Source organism: Perognathus longimembris, chromosome 16, assembly GCF_023159225.1.
Source record: "Perognathus longimembris pacificus isolate PPM17 chromosome 16, ASM2315922v1, whole genome shotgun sequence".
NCBI classification, from domain to species: domain Eukaryota; kingdom Metazoa; phylum Chordata; class Mammalia; order Rodentia; family Heteromyidae; genus Perognathus; species Perognathus longimembris.
The window spans coordinates 27,566,148-27,585,307 of record NC_063176.1 but is presented as its reverse complement, the minus strand read 5'-3'; the positions used below and the strand labels follow the sequence as shown (position 1 = coordinate 27,585,307).

The 19,160-nt window shown below is 50.3% G+C and overlaps 1 protein-coding gene across 4 annotated transcripts in view; it reads right to left on the bottom strand.

Moving 5' to 3' along the window:
• Pdgfra (platelet derived growth factor receptor alpha) overlaps nucleotides 1-18,354 on the bottom strand; it is a 42,504-nt gene extending 24,150 nt beyond the window's left edge. Inside the window, exons 1-7 of one of the 4 annotated variants that reach the window (XM_048364786.1) lie at nucleotides 18,333-18,354; nucleotides 9,460-9,520; nucleotides 7,782-8,099; nucleotides 4,020-4,280; nucleotides 2,675-2,805; nucleotides 1,013-1,184; nucleotides 737-926 (exon numbers count right to left, since the gene is read on the bottom strand). In XM_048364786.1, the coding sequence (XP_048220743.1) occupies nucleotides 737-926; nucleotides 1,013-1,184; nucleotides 2,675-2,805; nucleotides 4,020-4,280; nucleotides 7,782-8,099; nucleotides 9,460-9,508 (1,121 nt within the window). In that variant the 5' untranslated portion in view covers nucleotides 9,509-9,520; nucleotides 18,333-18,354. Of the gene's footprint in view, nucleotides 1-736; nucleotides 927-1,012; nucleotides 1,185-2,674; nucleotides 2,806-4,019; nucleotides 4,281-7,781; nucleotides 8,100-9,459; nucleotides 9,521-14,445; nucleotides 14,557-15,340; nucleotides 15,418-18,064; nucleotides 18,290-18,332 lie in introns of those variants that run through there. The other 3 variants (XM_048364784.1, XM_048364785.1, XM_048364787.1) reach the window with 3 other exon arrangements.
• Between the last annotated feature and the right edge of the window lie 806 nt (nucleotides 18,355-19,160).

The window sequence follows — 19,160 nt, the reverse complement described above, 5'->3', positions numbered from 1 at the left end:
CTAATTGTATTTTCCCTGGGAAGATTCTTGACAAGGGTATGTGAGTTAATTAGCTGGGCCCTTCAAGACATATTTTCTAATTCTTGGATATCATCATAGCTTAAAATTGCACCAGGGGCTGATGGTGTAGCTCAGTCCTAAAATGCTTACCTAGCATATAAGATACCCTGAGTTTCATCTCCAGCACCATGAGAAAAAAGGGGGGGAGGGCAAACTGTAATCCTAGTAACTGTAATCCTAGCTACTCCTAGATCTGAGGCCATTGTTCAAAGCCAGCACAGGCAGGAAAGTCCATGAGAGTCTCATCACCAATTAACCACTAAAAAGCCCTCAGCGGAGGTGTGGCACAAGTGGCAGAACATGTATATAAAAAAGCTAAAAAGACAGTGCCAGGCCTTGAGCTCAAGCCCCAGTAAAAAGAAAGATAGACTACTACAAGAGACCTCAAGATTTCATGTGATCTAGTTTCTTGCCTTGAAGAACATAAGGTATTCCTAATCCTAGTTTATAAGAAGGAAGAAATGGAGGCCAAGGAGTGACTTAGCCAAAACTTCCCCACTAGTTAAGAGATAAGAGCAACCTACCACTCTTTCTTCTCATTTAATCCTTAAATACCTATCCACATATCATTACCTCATTGCAGTGTTATGACAGAAGATGGTTTTAACTCAGATTACTATGTTTTCTAGGTCGACTTTTTGCTTCATGTGATAAATGTGGGAAAGGCGTTCTTTACCTTATTTCCTGGATCTTTTCCACATCTGTGGTGATCTCAGTGAGATTTTCAATCAGAGTTGAATTGTCTTTCAGCCAAGATATCCTGGGAGGGGGGTAGGCCTGCACATCCACCACAAAATGTTTGACTTCATGCAGGTTGACAGTTTCCAACAGGCCAAAGGTGGGTTTGATCTCCACAAACCCTTTCTCTGTGCATAGAAGAGAAGTTTCTGTTATACACAATCATTTCTACATTCAGATCCCGATGACTGACATTTTAGAAAGCAGAATGTACCATGGACAGAAATGGTGACTTTCTTCATTTCTTTGACCTCCTTAGTGGCCTGGCGGGCAGTGCATTCGTAATCTCCACTGTCTTTCACCGTGGCATCGGGGACTGTCAAAGTGTACACCAATTTGATGGTCGGGACTTTGATTTCCTCCAGCATCGTGATGCCTTTGCCTTTCTACAGTAGAGGAGAAGAAAACTGACTTTTAAAGAGCTCTCTCCTCAGAATGGTTCCTAATGGAAACTGTGGCCTCTGGGAAGTAAAGATCTGTCAATGTGATCAATCGATCTGATCAGATGCAAGGGGTGCTCAGTAATGGGGAGGCTGCATGTATGTAGGGGCAGGAGTTATATGGGAAATCACAGAACCTCTCCATTTTCCTGTAAACCTACAGTTGCTCTAAAATACTAAAAATGGTAAAAAAAAAAAATCCAGGTCATAAGAAAATCAAATTTTAAAAGGACCATGGACTGAGGATGTAGCTTAGCAGCAGAGCACATGCCTAATATGTACAAGGTCATGGGTCCAATCCTCAGCACTGAGAAGACACATTTTAAATTGGAACAAAGGAAAGTATATTTAATGATAGTGGTAAAGTGCCTCTATGACAATGCTGAAGGAAAAAAGGCCTAACAACATACTATTTAAAGAATAATACCTGGGCTGGGAATGTGGCCTAGTGGCAAGAGTGCTTGCCTCGTATACATGAGGCCCTGGGTTCGATTCCTCAGCACCACATATACAGAAAATGGCCAGAAGTGGCGCTGTGGCTCAAGTGGCAGAGTGCTAGCCTTGAGCAAAAAAGAAGCCAGGGACAGTGCTCAGGCCCTGAGTTCACGGCCTAGTACTGGCCAAAAAATAAAAATAAATAAAAAAATAAAGAATAATACCTATTATCAAACATTTATGTATATATTTTTTTAAGGATTCATCTCCCTCAAATCTGAAGCATTGATGAAGTTTCTATGGTAAACTTGCATTGCTTTTATGAAAAAAATTATAAAATAGTACTTAGGTGATATATTTGTGGGCCAAATAGCAGGAGCTTTGGGTGGGGGGGCAATTGGAAAACAGTTTTCCATCTCTCATACGTGTACAACCACACTGTCTCTTTGCTGAATGATTACGGAGATGGAGGTTCACTGAAGGTGAGCCAGGCCCACAGGAGGCGAAACAGGGAGGCACAGACTTCCAGGTACCAAGGAAGAAGGGAAGAAAGGATGATAGGAGATCCACACTGTCATATGCCTCAGAATCCAAAGACATGATGCCAAAAACAGGGGGAATGGAGGATTGATTGCTTCAGCAATTGGCAAATGTTTAAAATCCATTGTTTCTTGTTCTTCTAACTTTTTGCTTGCTATTTTGGAGCCATAAAACCTTCCTGTTCCTTTCTGACTTGTGAAAAAGAGAGCTCCGTGCAGGATCTTTATGTCTTTCTGAAGGCCTGGTTCACTGCTGTCATCTCAAATGGTCCCACTGGCCAAGGACCCATAACACGCTCCATAGGAGGCCACTAAGCACCACGTGCCCATTGTACACACAGAAGCTGAGGTCTTCGAGAGGCTCCGGTGCATGCCCACCAGTGACAGGCACCTTGAGCACAGAAGGTCATTTAAGTCCTGCTATACCTTCTCCGTGCCCCTTGATGCACTGAGGATACCTACCACTTCTCCTGGATACGCCCACTGAAGGTCAACCACCTCGTTGTTAAAGACAGCACAGGTGACCACGACCGTCTCCCCTGACTTATACACAGTTTTAAGAGCTTCCATTTCTAGATCCAGTTGTGATGTGGCTATTAAAAAAAAAATTACAAGGACCTAAATACCCACAGTGTAATTAAGATCATATAAGGTTTGGGCATATTTATTTTTCTTAAGAAATTCTGAAAAAGTATTTTGCAAACCATTCTGATCAAGACAAAATGTAACTCCAAAGCCTCGATTTTTGAGTTGATCTACATAACTTGGCATGTAGCTATCATACAGTAATATCACACAGTAACACTAGCAAGAATGAATTCCAACATAGAATCCCACGCATTTGAATTTCTCAGGGAATGGTTTACTTAATAATGTATGTATCCACCACTCACTCGTGGCCAGCACCACTGTAGGCCATTTACTCCTGGCCCAGCCCTTCTCTTCTCATCCACTCTGCCCCTTCAGGTACTCTTAGCACTTTCTCAGTACCCTACACAGTGCCTGGAACAAAAGCCCTAATTAAGAGCTAGATGAGATGGGCACTGGTGGTTCATGCCTATAATCCTAGCTACTCAAGAGGCTGGGATCTGAGGGTCATGGTTCCAAGCCAGCCTGGGCAGAAAAGTCCATAAGACTTTAATCTTCAATTAACCACCAGAAAACCAGAAGGGGTGCCGTGGCTTAAAGTGGTAGAGCACTAGCCCTGAGCAAAAAAGAGCTCAGGGACAGCACCCACGTCCTGAACTCAAGCCCCACAACCTACAAAAAGTAAAATAAAATAAAGAGCCGAATGACCTAGTCCTGTTGCTGCTATTCCTCCGTGCATAGCAAGTGCTCTGTACATATCTGCCAGCCCTACCCCTCGCCTGCATATTTTGCCATCTAGGTTAAGTGTGTAGATCTAAGAGACGAAGCCAAAAGTCGGTAACAACAGACTGAAATCATTTAATTCTTAAAATTACTTTAGAAAATAATAACCTAGGCATCTGACCAACCTCCTGGGCTATGTTTGCTTCTAGGGTTTCTGTAATCAAGACAATAAACCAAATAGTAAGAGGCTTATAAAGCAATCAAAGAATTCCTTATAGTATTTTGAAGTCAACCCACAAAACTCTTGCTTACATGGGTACGCAAGCTTTAGCCTTTAGTGAGTTTTAATCCCAGAATTATTAGAGCAACAGAGGTCATCTACGCTTGATACAACTCCGGATCTCCATTTTCTAGTGACTGTGATTCAAATGGAAAAAAAAAATTCCTCGTTGGAATGTTTTTCTGATTTAAAGAAGGAAAGAGAAGGGAAAAGTACCTTTCAAAGCATAGACATTAAATGGAATGGTCTGGAACTTCTTCCCTCGGACAGTGGCCTCACAGATGTAGGGCCCCATGCTGAATGTCCCATTGAAACCCTGCCTGCTGTCGTAGGAGGCAGGCACCAGCCCATCGCTGTTGTGCAAGGTCACAGGCGTATCTGGGTCCGTAGTACGACAGGGTATGATAGCAGAATCATCATCTTCCACAATGACTAAATAATCCATCATCCCCAGAGGCACAAAAGCCACATCCGGGTCTGTGATATGAAAAAAAGAAGAAGACTTTGTATTAGACATCCATTTCACTTTTACACATATATGCAGAAGGGCAATCCCATTGACATTATAATTGTTAATTTTTACATTGGTGGATTGCAGATAGTTCCACTTGCTAGGCAAGGGCTCTCCCCCATGAAGCCACCCCCCAGGCCAACACTGCTGTTATCAAGTCTGAATTTCACATTTATACACAGCTCCTGAAGAGCTATCCCTACCAACATCCAGCTAGCAGGACATTTTTAACAGCTAGCAGGAGACTTTCAAGTCTGAATAATATTCCACTGCCTGTACCTAATGAAAAAAAAATGCTGAGAAATAGAGAAATACTAGCCAGGAATCCAAATCAAAACATATACAACAATTAGGACGGAAAATGGAAAATTAAATAGCCTTCAACTCTGTTCAAAAGAAGAGGACATCATCATAATTCTTATATTATGAAATGCTTTTAGAGAACCCTAATGCTTATAGCCAATCTTATTAAAAAGTAGGCCAGGAATCTACTGAAAATAAGCTCCCAAGTAATAACTTAAAGCTGGGAGTGAAGTGCAGTGGCAGGAAGCATGCTTAGTTTGTGCAACATCCTGGGTTTGGCTCCCAGCGTGTTTAATTCCACAACCTCACTCTTGCCTTTCCAAAGAGCCCACTAGCTAATCCACTGTGCTAAGTAGGACTTCGTTTTAAGCATAAGCTCCAAAAAATGCCCTGGCCCTCCATGACTGCTGACAAAAAGGTCCCTGTGGAGCCACTTGGGTGGTGTCTGTGTTGCAGGCAGGGTGGGAAACCATTGTGAATTAGTTTAGACAACTCAGAACTTCCGGACTCACCCCTAACAAACCCACACTACCACCATTCTTTTCATAGCAAGGAAAAAAGCTCTTCAGAATTAGAACTTCACTGAAGGGAATTGAGTGTAGCATTATGGGTGAAGTTCAGATGAAATTCTAAATAGCTTCCCTTTCCAGGACAGGGCAGACATTTTGTTTAAAATGATGTCCCATACAAACAAGTGGCAGATCCCTAGGGATGCCCATAGTGATAGAGCTGCAAAGAAGGAGCTGACTGGAAGCTGAGAAAGAAAGGCACAAATGTTGATTATAGGACCTCGCTACCTTACCCTGGCCAAAATAACTAAGATCCCCAAAGACAGAAAGCATTATGAGTGCTGGGAATATGGCCTAGTGGCAAGAGTACTTGCCTCATATACATGAAGCCCTGGGTTCAATTCCCCAGCACCACATATACAGAAAATGGCCAGAAGTAGTGCCGTGGCTCAAGTGGTAGAGTGCTTTCCTTGAGCAAAAAGAAGCCAGGGACAGTGCTCAGGCCCAAGTCCAAGGCCTAGGACTGGCAAAAAACAAAAAAAAGCATTATGAACAGCTTGTTTGTTTTAACGAAGAACTCTTTGTTTTGCCCAATGGTACACTGCAATTGCCATCACTCAAATCTGTGTCTACTTGCCAGTTCATGAATTGGGTTAGTGAAGATTTGAACAAACAGAGATGCCAGTTAATTCAGGTTCAAATACAGAGATCAATGTTCCTGACGCATCATTCCCAGCATTCCTTTAAAACACTAATCTTCTACGTCATCGTGCACTATCTACACAGTGGTTAAGTAAATCAGGGTCCTGTGAACAATGCCCTATATGGAGACAATACATCCAGGTAGAAACCAACTACAGAATTACAGAAGAGGGCACAGTGAAGGCAAGGTAGGAGGTAGACCAGATATCTTCCAGGATCATAGCTAAGCCTGGAATTGGTACAGTTGTTAATCCTATAACCACAAAGGATTTAGCTGTCCAAGGCCTGAAAACCATGGCATCTTAAGGTCACCCTCCCCAGCCATGCTTCCTACCTATAGCTGAATAGAAGTGGGATTCATCGGCTCGAGGCCCAACCCCTTCCTTAAGTAGTACAGAAGCCTAAGGATGTCCATGCTTTCAACCACCCTGACCATGCAGTCAGGTGGTTCTTCCAACCTCTGTAGGATTCCTCTCTCCTAACTCTGGAGACCTTTCCCCTAATCAACTCCTACACGCCTTGTGGCATCTTGCATCCATCTCTCAGAGGACACAGAACAGCATTGTTCCCATGGGGCTTCCCTGTAAATTTTAATTAAGACAAAAAGAAACCTTTTCCAATTGATCAAGAGTAAATGCAAGCTGGAAGCATGTAATCCTACTCAAGAGACTGGGATCTGAGGATCAAGGTTCAAAGCCAGCCCAGGCAGACAAAGCTGAGACTCTTATTTCCATTTAACCAGCAAAAAATCCAGAAGGGAGGGGGGAAAGCCTAAAATGGAGATGTGGCTCAGGTCATAAAGCACCAGCCTTGAGCAAAAAAAAAAAAGACAAGCAAGAATATAAGGCCCTCCCTGAGCTCAGGCCACAGGATGGTCACATACACACACACACACACACACACACACACACACACACACACACAAACACACACACGTGCGCACGTGCGCACAAATAAATTCAAGTTTGTATAAATCTGAAAATTTGAGTGGCTATAACGAATCTGTTGTGCTGAACTATAAGTAACGCAAGACAAAGCCTACTCACTCATTCTTCTATCTCCATTACTGAGTAAAGTGTCTGACTTAATATGAAAATTGTTGAACCTGATTGACCTGAATAAAATGAGTATTTTCATATTTTTGCACACCAATAAAAACATGCTACAAAAATATGATTTTCAAGGGTGGAAATGTGGCTTAGTGGTAGAGTGCTTGCCAAGCATTCATGAAGCCCTAGGTTCCATTCTGCAGCACCACATAAACAGAAAAATTTAGAAGTGGCGCTGTGGCTCAAGTGGTAGAGTGCTAACCTTGAGCAAAAGAAGCTCAGGGACAGAGCCCAGGCCCTGAGTTCAAGACCCGGGACTAGCAACACACACATACACACACACACATACACGTACACATATAATGATTTTCAAAACTCAGTACATACAACTCTGAAATGTTAACCATGAGTATTTCTTGATAATAATATTACCAGTGATCTTTATTTAATTCTGTTTGTTCTGCCAGGCATGATGGCATGCACCACCAATCTCAACTCTCAAGAGGCTAAGGCAGAAGGATTGCAAGTTAGAGACCAGCCTGGAATTCATAGAAAGACCTTATAACAACAAATGTGTGCTGTCAATTGTTTCAAAATTTCCCCACACATATATTTGTTTACATTTTTAGGCCTTCATGAATTGAATGAGACAGATAGAGAGAGAGAGAGAAGAGGAGGAGGAGGAGGAGGAGGAGGAGGAGGAGGAGGAGGAGGAGGAGGAGGAGGAGGGGGGAGGAGGAGGAGGAGGAGGAGGAGGAGGAGGAGGAGGAAGAGGGAAGAGGAGGAGGAGGAGGAGGAGGAGGAGGAGGAGGAGGAGGAGGAGGAGGAGGAGGAGGAGGAGAAGGAGGAGGAGGAGGAGGAGGAGGAGATGAAGTTTGGTGTCCAGGAGGCTTATCCAACTCACCAGGCACAAAGATGTAGATGTGCCTGCCTTCGATCTCACTTTCCTCCACCTGAGTGTGGTTATAATAGCAAGTGTACAATCCAGTGTGGGCTGCTGAAGCCCCAACCACTTCTAGTACCGTCACAAAAAGGCCACTATTGTTCTCCTCATTTCGGATTTCCACGCTGGGGTTCTCTTCTTCAGACATGGGGTACTGCCAGCTCACTTCACTCTCCCCAAAGCATCTCAGAGTGAAAGACGAATTCAGCTGTACAACCTTTTCATTTTCATTTGGAAGGATGGAGGGTAATGAAAGCTGGCAGAAGATGAGGCTCGGCCCTGCAAAAGAAAAGCATGCTCTGAATAGGATGTGATCAGAAAGGAAGGGCTCAGCAGAGCCCGGAGAGGAGCCACAGTAGCCCCTTATATGAACAACGACCGTTTCTGCGCAAAAACCCGTTAGCCTGGATACCCATGAAAAGACTTCCATTCTATCAACCACTGCATCTGCTGAGAGTGGCGAGCGTCCCAAAGGCCTGGACACCCCACCAAACCGCCCAGATTCACGCCTCCAACACTCAAATGGATAGAGGATGTCTGATTCTTTCAATTCCATATTTCAGACAATTATGTGTGCCTATAAAATATCTCAAGATGCTGTGGGCTGGAGTACATATGGCTTCTTATCGGGCACATGCCCTACCAAAGGTTCCCCTGGTTTACAACAGGGGGCCTGGGCTGAGAACAAAGGCACAGAGTCTGAGGAAGAAGGCACAGAGCAGATGTGCGTTCAAAAACAGAAGTGCACATCTTCAGTTACTTACAGGCCCCTGGTGAGCTGTCTCTCATTAGTGACTTCCAGAGACCAATGCAGGATGGGGTAGATGTTAATCCAAAGACAGTAAGTAAAACCCAAGCTCTAAGTGCACCTTAGAATCTCAAAGTTCAATCTGACTTCTTCTTATCCATAAAACAAACAGGAGAGATAGTAGCATAACTTAATTCGTTAATAATCAATGGTCTCCAGTCTCCCTAGGAGTGGGGACCCCAGCCAAGTTTAGAAGAATATTCGTAGTATGTTAATACCTGGATGAACACTTATAAAATATGAACAAGATTTCAACACGCATGCATGGCATCCTCCTGATGAGAAAGAGTTACAATTTCCCACAAAACAAACGTTCTTCTGTCAATTCCATGCTCTAAGCTACCTAGGCAAGCATCCTTCATTGAGGCAGGGCGAGCGCCAAGGACAAGAGTGTTCTGTTCATTCTTTTTGGGCCACACTAGAGTGTGAACTCAGGGCTTGCACCTGCGAGGCAGATGCTCTGCCACTTTAGCCACACCTCAACCCAAGTGTGTTCTGTCCTTTATTTCTTTTAATCATGCTTGAATTTGTCTGATCTGCCCCTGCAGGAAGAACAGTGGCCATGGAAGAGGGTAGTTGTGAACTTTCCACTTTTACCATTTCAGTGGTAGGACTGTGTATACCCTCACTAGAGGGCACTCTTTTGAAATGGAATTCGTGCAATACATCTTGAAAGAGAACTGAAAGTTACTATGGTCGTTCCATAGAACTTTCTATCTCCCCTCCTTAGCGTTTGGCCTGGGTACTCAAAGTAGAGGTAACAGACCCACAGATTACACAACTTAGAAGCAAGCATCCCAAGAACCACGACATAGAGGGCAGGACACATACCTGTAAGGAGACAGCCAAAGACCAGGAAGGCCTGACGGGAAGCCCCCATAGCTCTGGAAAACTGCAAACGTCAAACAAAAACAGATTCAGCCAATAGAAAACACCAGATCATTTCAATTAAGAATGCAAACAGCATGATGGATTCTCTGTTTCTAGATGAGAGCAGTTTTTGCTCTGAGTGACTTACCACTTGCTTCATGTTTCTACACTTTGGATGGCCTGAACAGAAACAAAAACTTGAAGATAATCTGAGCCAGGCTCTAGGGGTTCATGCCTGTCAATTCTAGCTACTTAGGAGTCTGAGATCTCAGGATAGAGATTCAAAGCCAGCCTGGGCAGAAAAGCCCATGAGTCTCCTATCTCCAATGTACTAGCAAAAAAAAGTCATAAGACATGGCACCAACCTTGAGCCCCCCCCCCCAATCTAAGCAAGAGTGCAAAGCCCTGAGTTCAAGCCCCAGTACAAGCATACAATAAAAGGTAACCCATACACCCTAGACCCAGGTCCCATTGAACCTGGCTCATGCAATGGAATGCGCTGAAGACACCAGTACACTGACTTTAGAAATGAGGCCCGCGCACGTGACTCATGTAACTAGCCTCTAAAGGGGAGGGGCTCCACATCTGCCTTGTTTAGCCCAAGTTGTTCTGTGTTCACGTGTTTCTTTTTGACGGAAAGGATCCAGCAGATACTAACTCAGAGGCAGACTCCATGGTGCCTGGTCATGCTTTACATTAGCCTAGCTGCAAAAATCAGATGTTAGCTTCAGAAACCTCCTGACGGAACAGGGTCTATTTGAAGGTTCAATGCTGAGAAGAGGGGGGCACTAGAGACAGAGAGACAGAAAGACAGAGAGGGAGAGACATAGTTGATTGTGAGTAGCAGTTGAGGCCCGGAGAGGTTTAGCAAATAGCTCAAGCAGTGGCAGGATTCCAACACAAATCCGTGAGCAGCGGCAGCCATCGTGTTTTGACTCCACCACGGGGTCTCTCTTAAGGAAAGGTCATTGCTTCAACCCTGTCCTACTGTCTAAGCCCCATTTCCTGCTGCAAATGGGAGCCCCATTCCTTCTCAGCTCACCGCAGAGGGAGGAAAGCAATGGCAGTGTGGTGAACGCGTGTTCTATTTGCATGGTGCTGGCTGGGTTAGGATCCTGGCAGGCGCCAGGACATGGAGTTTCCACACTGCCATGGTTGCAGAGCCAGGCTGGCCCTCCTGATGGGCCTCATTTAGCAGTAAGGATGGTGAGCTTGTGCACAAAAACATCAGCCCCCCACTGCCAATCCACTTCACCAACTTCAAAGCGGCTTGCAGCACCAGCCTGACACCTCGTGCACCATCACGCTTACATCCCGTATTTCTGCCTCGAGGCCGAGCCTACCATGCACCTCTCAAGTCCTGCTGAGCTCCATGCATTTGCAGGACAGGCTCTGCAGACTATTCTATCCTGGCCAGGTCCCCGTCAGATTCCCTTCTGTGTATCCACCCAGACAGAGTGGACCCAAAGCCAAAGGGATTATTCACTGACATCCAAAGCGGCCAATGGAAACAGGGCCTCCAAGCAAGTAATCGGGTGCGAATCCTGAGCAACAACATGTGTTTGCGAAAGATTTCAAACTCCTGTCTGTGATAACAGCAGCTCCTTGGCCAGAAACTCAGGTGAAGTTTCATGTCATTACTCATGTGCAGCACAGAATTTCCTCAGAAATAATTGCAGTCTGCCCCACAGGAGGTGCAGGACGCCTGGAGGCCAGAGGCCTAGAGGCTTTCCCAGGATAAGGAGCTTGGGAGGGAGTCTTGCTGTTCTCAGGGCCAGGCCTTTCTACCCTGTGGGTGACAGCTCATCCTCAGTGACCCCCTCATGCCAGGGCCACAAGTCAGATTCGCAGACAGCTACTGGAGATACAGGCGCCGCAGTCAGCGAGGGCAAAGCACCGCTGAGAGAGGAAGAGTACACGCCATCCCCATCTTCTTCTGAAATATTTCCTCTCATGCCAAATTTACGTGAGGTTTCCATCTCTCCATCCTCTATATTAACATCTCAAGGAGAACTGTCAGAGAAACTGAGCCACAAGAAAACATCTCCAGCAGGGGGCGCAGCTTCTCCCAGACCCATCCCTCTGCATTCCTTCTCTCAGAAAACCGCAGATATCACACTGGATCACAAATCTGGCATTCATCTACCACCTCCCTCAGCCTCAGTCTCTTCTCTACACCAGACTAATGATTGCTGATGCCTGCCTTCTCTACTGGCAAGGAGCGAATGCGCATGGTTTTATCAGATATGCTTGACTTTTCGTATTGACTTCCTCCTACTATGAGTTAGAAGATGGTGACTTCAGACAGCTGCTTCAGCCTCTCTTTCCTAAGAAAGTGAAACCCTTGCCAGGCCCTAGTGGTTCACGCCTGTAATCCTAACTATTCAAGAGGCTGAGATCTAAGGATCAAGTAAAAAGGTTAAGGAAGAGTATCCAGGCCCTGAGTTCAAAACCCACCAATGGCACACACCCACACACACACACACACACACACACACCCCACACATGACAGAAAGAGACACACCCACACACACCAGAGAGAGAGAGAGAAAGAGAGAGAGAACACAAAGCCGTGGAAACCACACAACTTGCTCTGTGGAAAGTGGATCTGAGTTTTGATTCTCCAGTCAAGCAGTTCATTTGTACATATCAGCTATCACCCTGGCGCAGCCAACAGTCCCACACACAAAAACAAATCTGATCACAGCTACTGTTCATTTTCATTCCCTCTCTCTCTCTCTCTCTTCCCTCCCTCTATTTTTTCTTCTTCTCACTGATAGAATCTCACTGTGTAGCTCATGCTGACCTCAAACATGAGATCCTCCTGTTTTAGCCTAAGTGCTTGAGATTACAGGTGAGTACCACCATGCATGACTACCATTTCTCTTTAGGCATGCCATCTTGTCCCCTGCAAACAAGTGAGAATCCACGGAAGGCGACTTTATGACCCAAGACAACACACTAGGCTAAAGCATAACAGAAGTGAGCCAGGCTAGGCCTCTACTTGGTTTGGGCACCAGCTTCCTCACCAATGCTTCCCACTGCAGAAATAGTGGATATCAAATTTCACCCCACCCTGGCACAATGAGAGACCAGGGCAGACTCTCCCTGCCCCAGAGCCACTGGTGACCTCAATGCTCTGATTTCCGAGGCTGTGTAATTTCAGCTCTCCTAAGTTAATTCTAACTGAAAATTACACATCTTGTTGTTGGTTTTTTCTCTCTCAGGAGTCTTTTACTCAGTCTCAGGCAATAGGAAAGCAGGTCTGTGTCAGTGGCAACCGCTCTGTTTTCTAGACTAGAGTGTGACTCCAGACCCACACCCAAGCAGACCCTGCTGTTGTTTTGATCTCCTGTAGCCCATTACACATTCCAGGGATGGGTGGTGGCTGGAGAACTTTTAGAGAAGAACAATCTGAGCCCATAAAACTTTCAGTTCCCCCCTGCACCAGATATCCAGCCATAGGAGGAAAAAAGACACTTCTTTTTGATTGTTTCTAAATTGATGTAACTCTGAAAATAGGACAACCTTAAGAGGAGGAGCATGTAATAGCCACTCACTTAAAAAAGGACTCTATATACCCACTTATCTTCCCAGCAGATCAACCCGCATAATCTGGTGGGGTAGGTAAACACTTTGTACATTATACAGATGAAAAGGATTAACAATTAAAGCACAGTGCTGGGGATGTAGCTCAGTAGTACAGCACTTGCTTAGCATGAGCAAGGACCTAGATTTCATGTCCATCACCACTCAAAAGAGGCAGAACATTATGGAAATGTCCACAGGATCAACGTTGTCCATCCAATCCTTACAGGAGAATAAAGCCAGTGGGTGAAAACTCCATCTGCCTGATGGATGTCTCTGCTGTGTTTGCCATCTCCGGGAAGCAGTCACAGGGACATGGCCGTTCTTCAGAGTGGCCGGCAGATGGCAGTGTTGGCCTAAAGAAAGACGAGCTTCCCGGGGTTCAGAGAAAAGCAAGCACCACTGGGACCGACTCTGACCTAAAACGTCCTAACTTTTAATTTACAATCGCTTCCTTTCTTGCACTGTACTTTTAGCTCTCGTGGTGACCTCAATTGCAAGCTACAGCATGGGAGAAGAAATAACAAAAGTGTTGTTGATGCCTCAATCTCTTTTGAGCCCTTGGAGAATGACATCCAGGATGGGTAGGGTCACCGTTATCACCGCCACCAGCATCAACACCTGGAGCACCAGCGCCAGATAACCGGGCTACGGGAGCCAGGAAGACCGCTGCCCACCCAGGCCGAAAAGGTTATGGGGGACTCTCCACCCGGGTTTGGGGGGAACCTATGCTCCAGAGCCTTGGTATCCTCGCCCCTCGGGGCCGGGAGACGACACCTGGACCGCGACCACGAGGGACCGTCACGACGCCCTTCCCAGACCGCAACGCCCAGTCGGTTTGCTCGCCAGCCAGTCACCGCCCGCACCCCCCCCCCATAAGCCCACCCGCCGGGGTTGGGGTGGGGGCAGCCCAGCGGATTGGGAACAAATGTTGGATTTGCACAATCTTGCGGAGTCCGAAAACAAACAAAAACAAAGAAACAAGCAGCCACAGGCCGCGGGCAAGATCAGGAGACTGTGTGTGTGTGTGTGTGTGTGTGTGTGTGTGTGTGTGTGTGTGTGTGTGTGTGTCGCTCCTCTCGGAGACCCCAAATCTCCAACCCAAATCAAAGTTTCGCGCCCACCCCTTCGCCCTCCCCGACGCCCCCCATCCCTGCCCCCCAAGCCCACCCAGGGCCTGCAGGGTGTCCACCCCACGCCTCCAAGAAAGCAAACGAGCGCCCGAGAAGCCGGACGCCCCAGGGCCCGGGGCCCTGACACGGGCGCGGCACTCCCGCACAGCTGCGCGCCCAGGGCCGGCGGGGCGCGGGGTGCGCTCCGGGACCTCGCTAGGGGGCGCCGCCGCCCCGCGGATCTTACCCGGCTGGCTCCGCCGCGGTCCGCACCTCTGGCTCCGGATCGCCTACACCCGAGGCTCCGACCACGGTCCGCGCCCCACACCTCCCGTCCCGACCTGGCCACACTCACACCCAGACGCCGCAAGGGCTGCCTCCTCCTCCACGCCCTCCACGGCTCCACCGCCCTGAGATGGGGGGGGGGGGGGGACTGCGACCAGCTCGGGGAACCCACGCTCTCGCTCTCTGCCCAGCGCGCTCCGAGCCTCCGAGCTGCAGAGGCCGGCGCGCCCCGGGCTGGACTCAGGGCGTTCGCATTGTTGTCTGTGGAGACCTGCGCGGGGCTGGGCGGGGTGGCGGGGTTTGGGTTACAGGCGCGCGCCAGCGCCTCCTACGGGCCCGAGAGCCACACTGCGTCCCACCGCCTACGGCCCGACCCTGGGCCCTCGGGGCCGCTGGGGGCCCAGCCCCGCGCCCCGGCAGCTTGCCAGAGTGCGCTCTTCAGCGCCCACCTTACCCAGCGGTCGCCCTGGCAGCTCCGCCCCCCGCGCCCCCCCGCGCCCACCAGCGCCCCCCACCCCTGGTTCGCGCGGGAGGGAGGGAGAACTGCTGTTGGCCAGGAAGGAGGCGCCCCAACCCCGAGGCTTGCTGCCATCCGTCCCCTCCTATCTAGCATCTCAACTCCGTTCCCGGTTCGCCTCCAGTTTTAAAACAAAGAAAATGCCACGGAGCCACTACAGCTAAGACAGGCGACCGGCCGGGCCGGGACTAGCGAGTGGGGGGGCGGGGGGAGCAATTGACTCCCTGACAAAACAACCTCCGCTGGTCGCGATCCCACAGATGCCCCTCGCCGCGCTTCCCCAAAGCCCACGTAGCGGGTAACTCCGCGCGCGGGGCGTGAGGACCCCCGGGAGCCTCACCTTTCCGTCACCTGGCCACCCTTACGCGGTCTCCAGAATTGCCACCTTTTCTGCCGGCTACGTGTGCCCTGGGCGCGCGCAGCTGCCCGGAGGCCGGAGGGCGTGCTGCCCGCTGACCACCGCGTCCCCGCGCCGCGCGCCGCCCACGGCCGGTCCCCAGGAGGCAGAGGAACCGGCCCGCCTCGGCGCCAGACGCCTTCGCAGCGGGAACGGCCCGGCCCCTCCCTCGCAGCTCCCCCCGGCCCGCGCCCCAGCTAGGAAGCCAGCAGCTCAGCGCCGACGGCCGAGCCCGAGCTGGGCTCTGCGTCCCTGCCGATCTCAGGACCCGGACGTCGGGGGAGGGGGGGGGAGAGAGAGACGGGATCACTCCTTTCGTGCTCCCTCTTGCTCTGTCCTCCCCACCCCCCACCCCCACCCCCGCCGCCTTCGGGCTAGCAAGGTCCAGCTGTCCTGGAGTCAACCCCCAAGTAGAAGCAACCACACACGAGCTCCCAAGCAGGATGAGTGTCAGAGCAGGAACAGACAGGCCTTGGCCTGTCGGGGCGTCGAAGCACCCCCCATGAAAAGGAGTATGGAAAGGAGATGGGGGAGGGGAGGGAGAGGAACTGCCAGGGTCCCGCTCGGCCACACGGGAGAAGGGTTATGTAAAAACCCAGCCAGCGGGGCGGCAGATGGGGTGCAGAGACCAGGCGTGTCCCAGAGTTTGGGGGTGTTATTCCGGCGGACTGTAGGGTCCTGGGTGATGCCTCTGGCTCCCCCAAAGTTCCTCGGTTCTAAGACAAGTCAGCCAGTCCAAAACATTGAGCAATTCGGCCACGGAGCCAAAAGGCCATTTCCCACACCGCCCAGTCCTGGGCTTTTCCAGGCAGCTTGGAGGCGCGAGTGGCCCACACTCGATGGGGACCATCCAGAGGGTCCCCCCAGCCGGGCTCTTCCTCCGGCCCTCGGGGGCGCGCTGAGGGACACTCCCTCCCCGCACTCCCCGCATCCTAAAGTCTCCTCGGGGAAGGGAGCGGGCGCGGGACCGGCGGGGCGGCTGCGGGAGGCACCCACAGCACGCAGACAGCTTCGCCTTTCCGACCCAGGCGCGTCGCCAAGGCCTGGCAGCTCCCGCACACCTGGCCCCGAGCGCTCTGGCTCGGATCACCACTTCTTGGGGTCGGGTCCCACTCCCTTCGGCTGCGAGCTGGCCGGCACCCTTTCCAAACAGAACCACTGGAAGACCCCGCCTGCCCACCCAGGCACTTCGGGAGCAGCTCCCCTCCCGGGCGTCGGCCGACTTCGTTAGGGGTAGACGGTGGGGGAAGGAGCAGAGACCCCGGGAAGCCTAGTCGGCAGCCCGCAGGGTGAGCGGAGCAGGAAAGAGGACCCGGGGATCCACGGAGAGAGAGGACGAGGCCGCCGCGCGGGTGCGCGCCCTCGCCACTGCCACGCATCCCAGCGCCAGAGAAGCTCGGGGGCGGGGGGAAGAGAAAGTCCCGGGCTCGGGGGCCCGGAACACACTGGCGACAGACGTTTGCCTCTCACCTCTCTGCCTTACCTGCACGCCAGCGCGTCCGTTCACAGCAGTCCTGAACTTCTCAGTGCCAGCACTACCCCAGAGCCCTCGCCTCTGTCCGGCTCGGGGCCGCGATCGAGCCGCCACCGCCCGGCCCAGGGCACCGCAGGAAAAAAAAGATTCCACGGAAGGAGGCGATCGGGGACGGGTGGGGGTGGGGACCACGGCGCACTATGAGGGCCCCTCGGCGTGCAGCTCCAAATTCCTTAAATCCCAGTTGCTGGAATGTGAGGCACCGACGACTTCTTCACTCGGGGCCAAATGTGTTTGTCATTACCCCAAGACCGCTCACTCGCGCCGCCGCCGCCGCCGCCGCCGCCGCCGCCTCCAGGCCAGGCGCGCAATCGGAGCGCACCGCGGGGCCGGCGCCCGCGGGTCCTCTCGCCTAGCCCGACCCCGTGTCTATCCGCCGGGGAGCTCCTCAAATCCTCCCCCCCCAAACCTGCGCCTCTCTGCCCGGCCTGGCAGCGGCCACGGCCGAGCGTAGTCTGGCCTGGCCCCCGGCTTGCACTAGGAGCAGTGCCGTCCAGTAATTAGGCGCGCTCGGCTGGCGCCATGTGCACTCGGCTGGCATCTAAAGTCCGATCTCCTCCAGCTGAGCCCTTCGCACCTCCCGGCCTCCCAGGCCCTTCCCAAGCCCCACTCGGCGCGACACCAACGCCAAACTACGGGGCCCCACCAACCCCACCGACTGCAGCGCGGTCCCCCCAAAGTGCCGGGTATGGAATGAAAATAGTCATTAAAAACCTGTCGCTTCCAGAACCTACTGCCAAGAAGAGGGCAAACACCTCCGCCACCACCCCCGGCGTTCCTTGGTGTTCATCCCAGAGTCCACCCCCACCTCAAAGGACACCTCAAAAATGTAAGCCTAAACAATTTCTTTGGGAGGCCATAGGGTTCTTAGAAAAACACTACTTTTAAAAGTAAGGCTGGAAAATGTGTTTTTAAAAAATCTTCAGCTTTCTAACTCTATGGTTATTCCCTCTGCCCAACGAAGTTGATTCAGAAAAATAAAAATGACTCTTCTGGACACACAACTGGAATCAGCTCCATCCCCCCTTTTTCCCCTCACTGCTCCAAGTTTGAAGTATTTTCGTGTCTTCCAGCTCTAAGATCTGATCAAGGACTTCCCTCCAAAACAAAAATATTTTTTCCCACTCCCTTACCTTCTCCGACTGTCAAGCCACAAGGAAAATCCTACACATGGGCGTGGAACAGTCCGCCCAAGGCCTGCAATCCCCTCCTTAGCTCCAGTCTCTGTTTCTCTCCCTCTAACTCCAACTGTAATGGACTCAAAAACCGCGTTTTGTAATTGATTCAATGTTATAGTCCATCCTTCTAAAACTAATCATTTGCTCTAAGTAAATAGCTGTCAGGAAATGAAGCCCCCCCTCCCATCAGCCTCTTCAAAATAAAAGTTACCCTCGAACTCACTGCACACTGAATCCCTCACGTCTCCAGATTTCGCCTTTTGCTCTTATGCAATCAAGGGGTCCTGTCCCAACCCCCAAACTTCAACAACAACTGGGGGGCGGGGAAAAGCAGACCAGATGGGGTGGGGGTGGATTCTGGGGGGGGGGGGGGGAGGAGGGGGTGACGCTCTGCCGGGAAAAGAGGTTCCGTGAAACTACAAATAGCCCATCGTTTCCAGAATGAGCTTGCCCCCCAGTTAGGGGGATATTTTCCAACGCTGTTGTAGTTTTGTGATTTTTTTAAAAGAAGAAAAACAACGCGTAGAATTGCAGTGAATGCCTAGAAGAGAAAATAAATCTGGAATCGAGTAATGCCCTTTCTTCTAGAAACTCCTCGGCCAAGCAGAATTTGGGGAGCCGTCTCCCGGCGGCCTCGTGTCTTTGAACAAGGGCATCTCTTGGGGGAAAGTGGCCGCGTCCTTGCTAATCCCTTAATGAGATTAGTTAACTGTTGATTCTAATAGGACTTTGGTGGGTTTTTGAAAGACGGGACGGAGTCAGACCGGGGGGTCACATACGACCGAGGGTCTGCGTCCTTTCGGAACATTCTCTCACACAACGACCTTTACTCTTTTGGAGCTAGCTATCTCGTACCTTTTGTTTTCGGGGTTATCTTGGAAGGGGTCTGCCCTGGCTTCTATCTCCCGCAAAGGCTCATTCTTAGGGCTTGGAGTGTGCAAGCCCAGCGTCCGACCTCCGCATCCGAGGGGGCAGGGCTTGTTTGGGGTGTCCCTGAGTTCTCCTCTGAATGGACCCAACCCTACAAAAGTCCCGGGAGTTGAGAACTGGG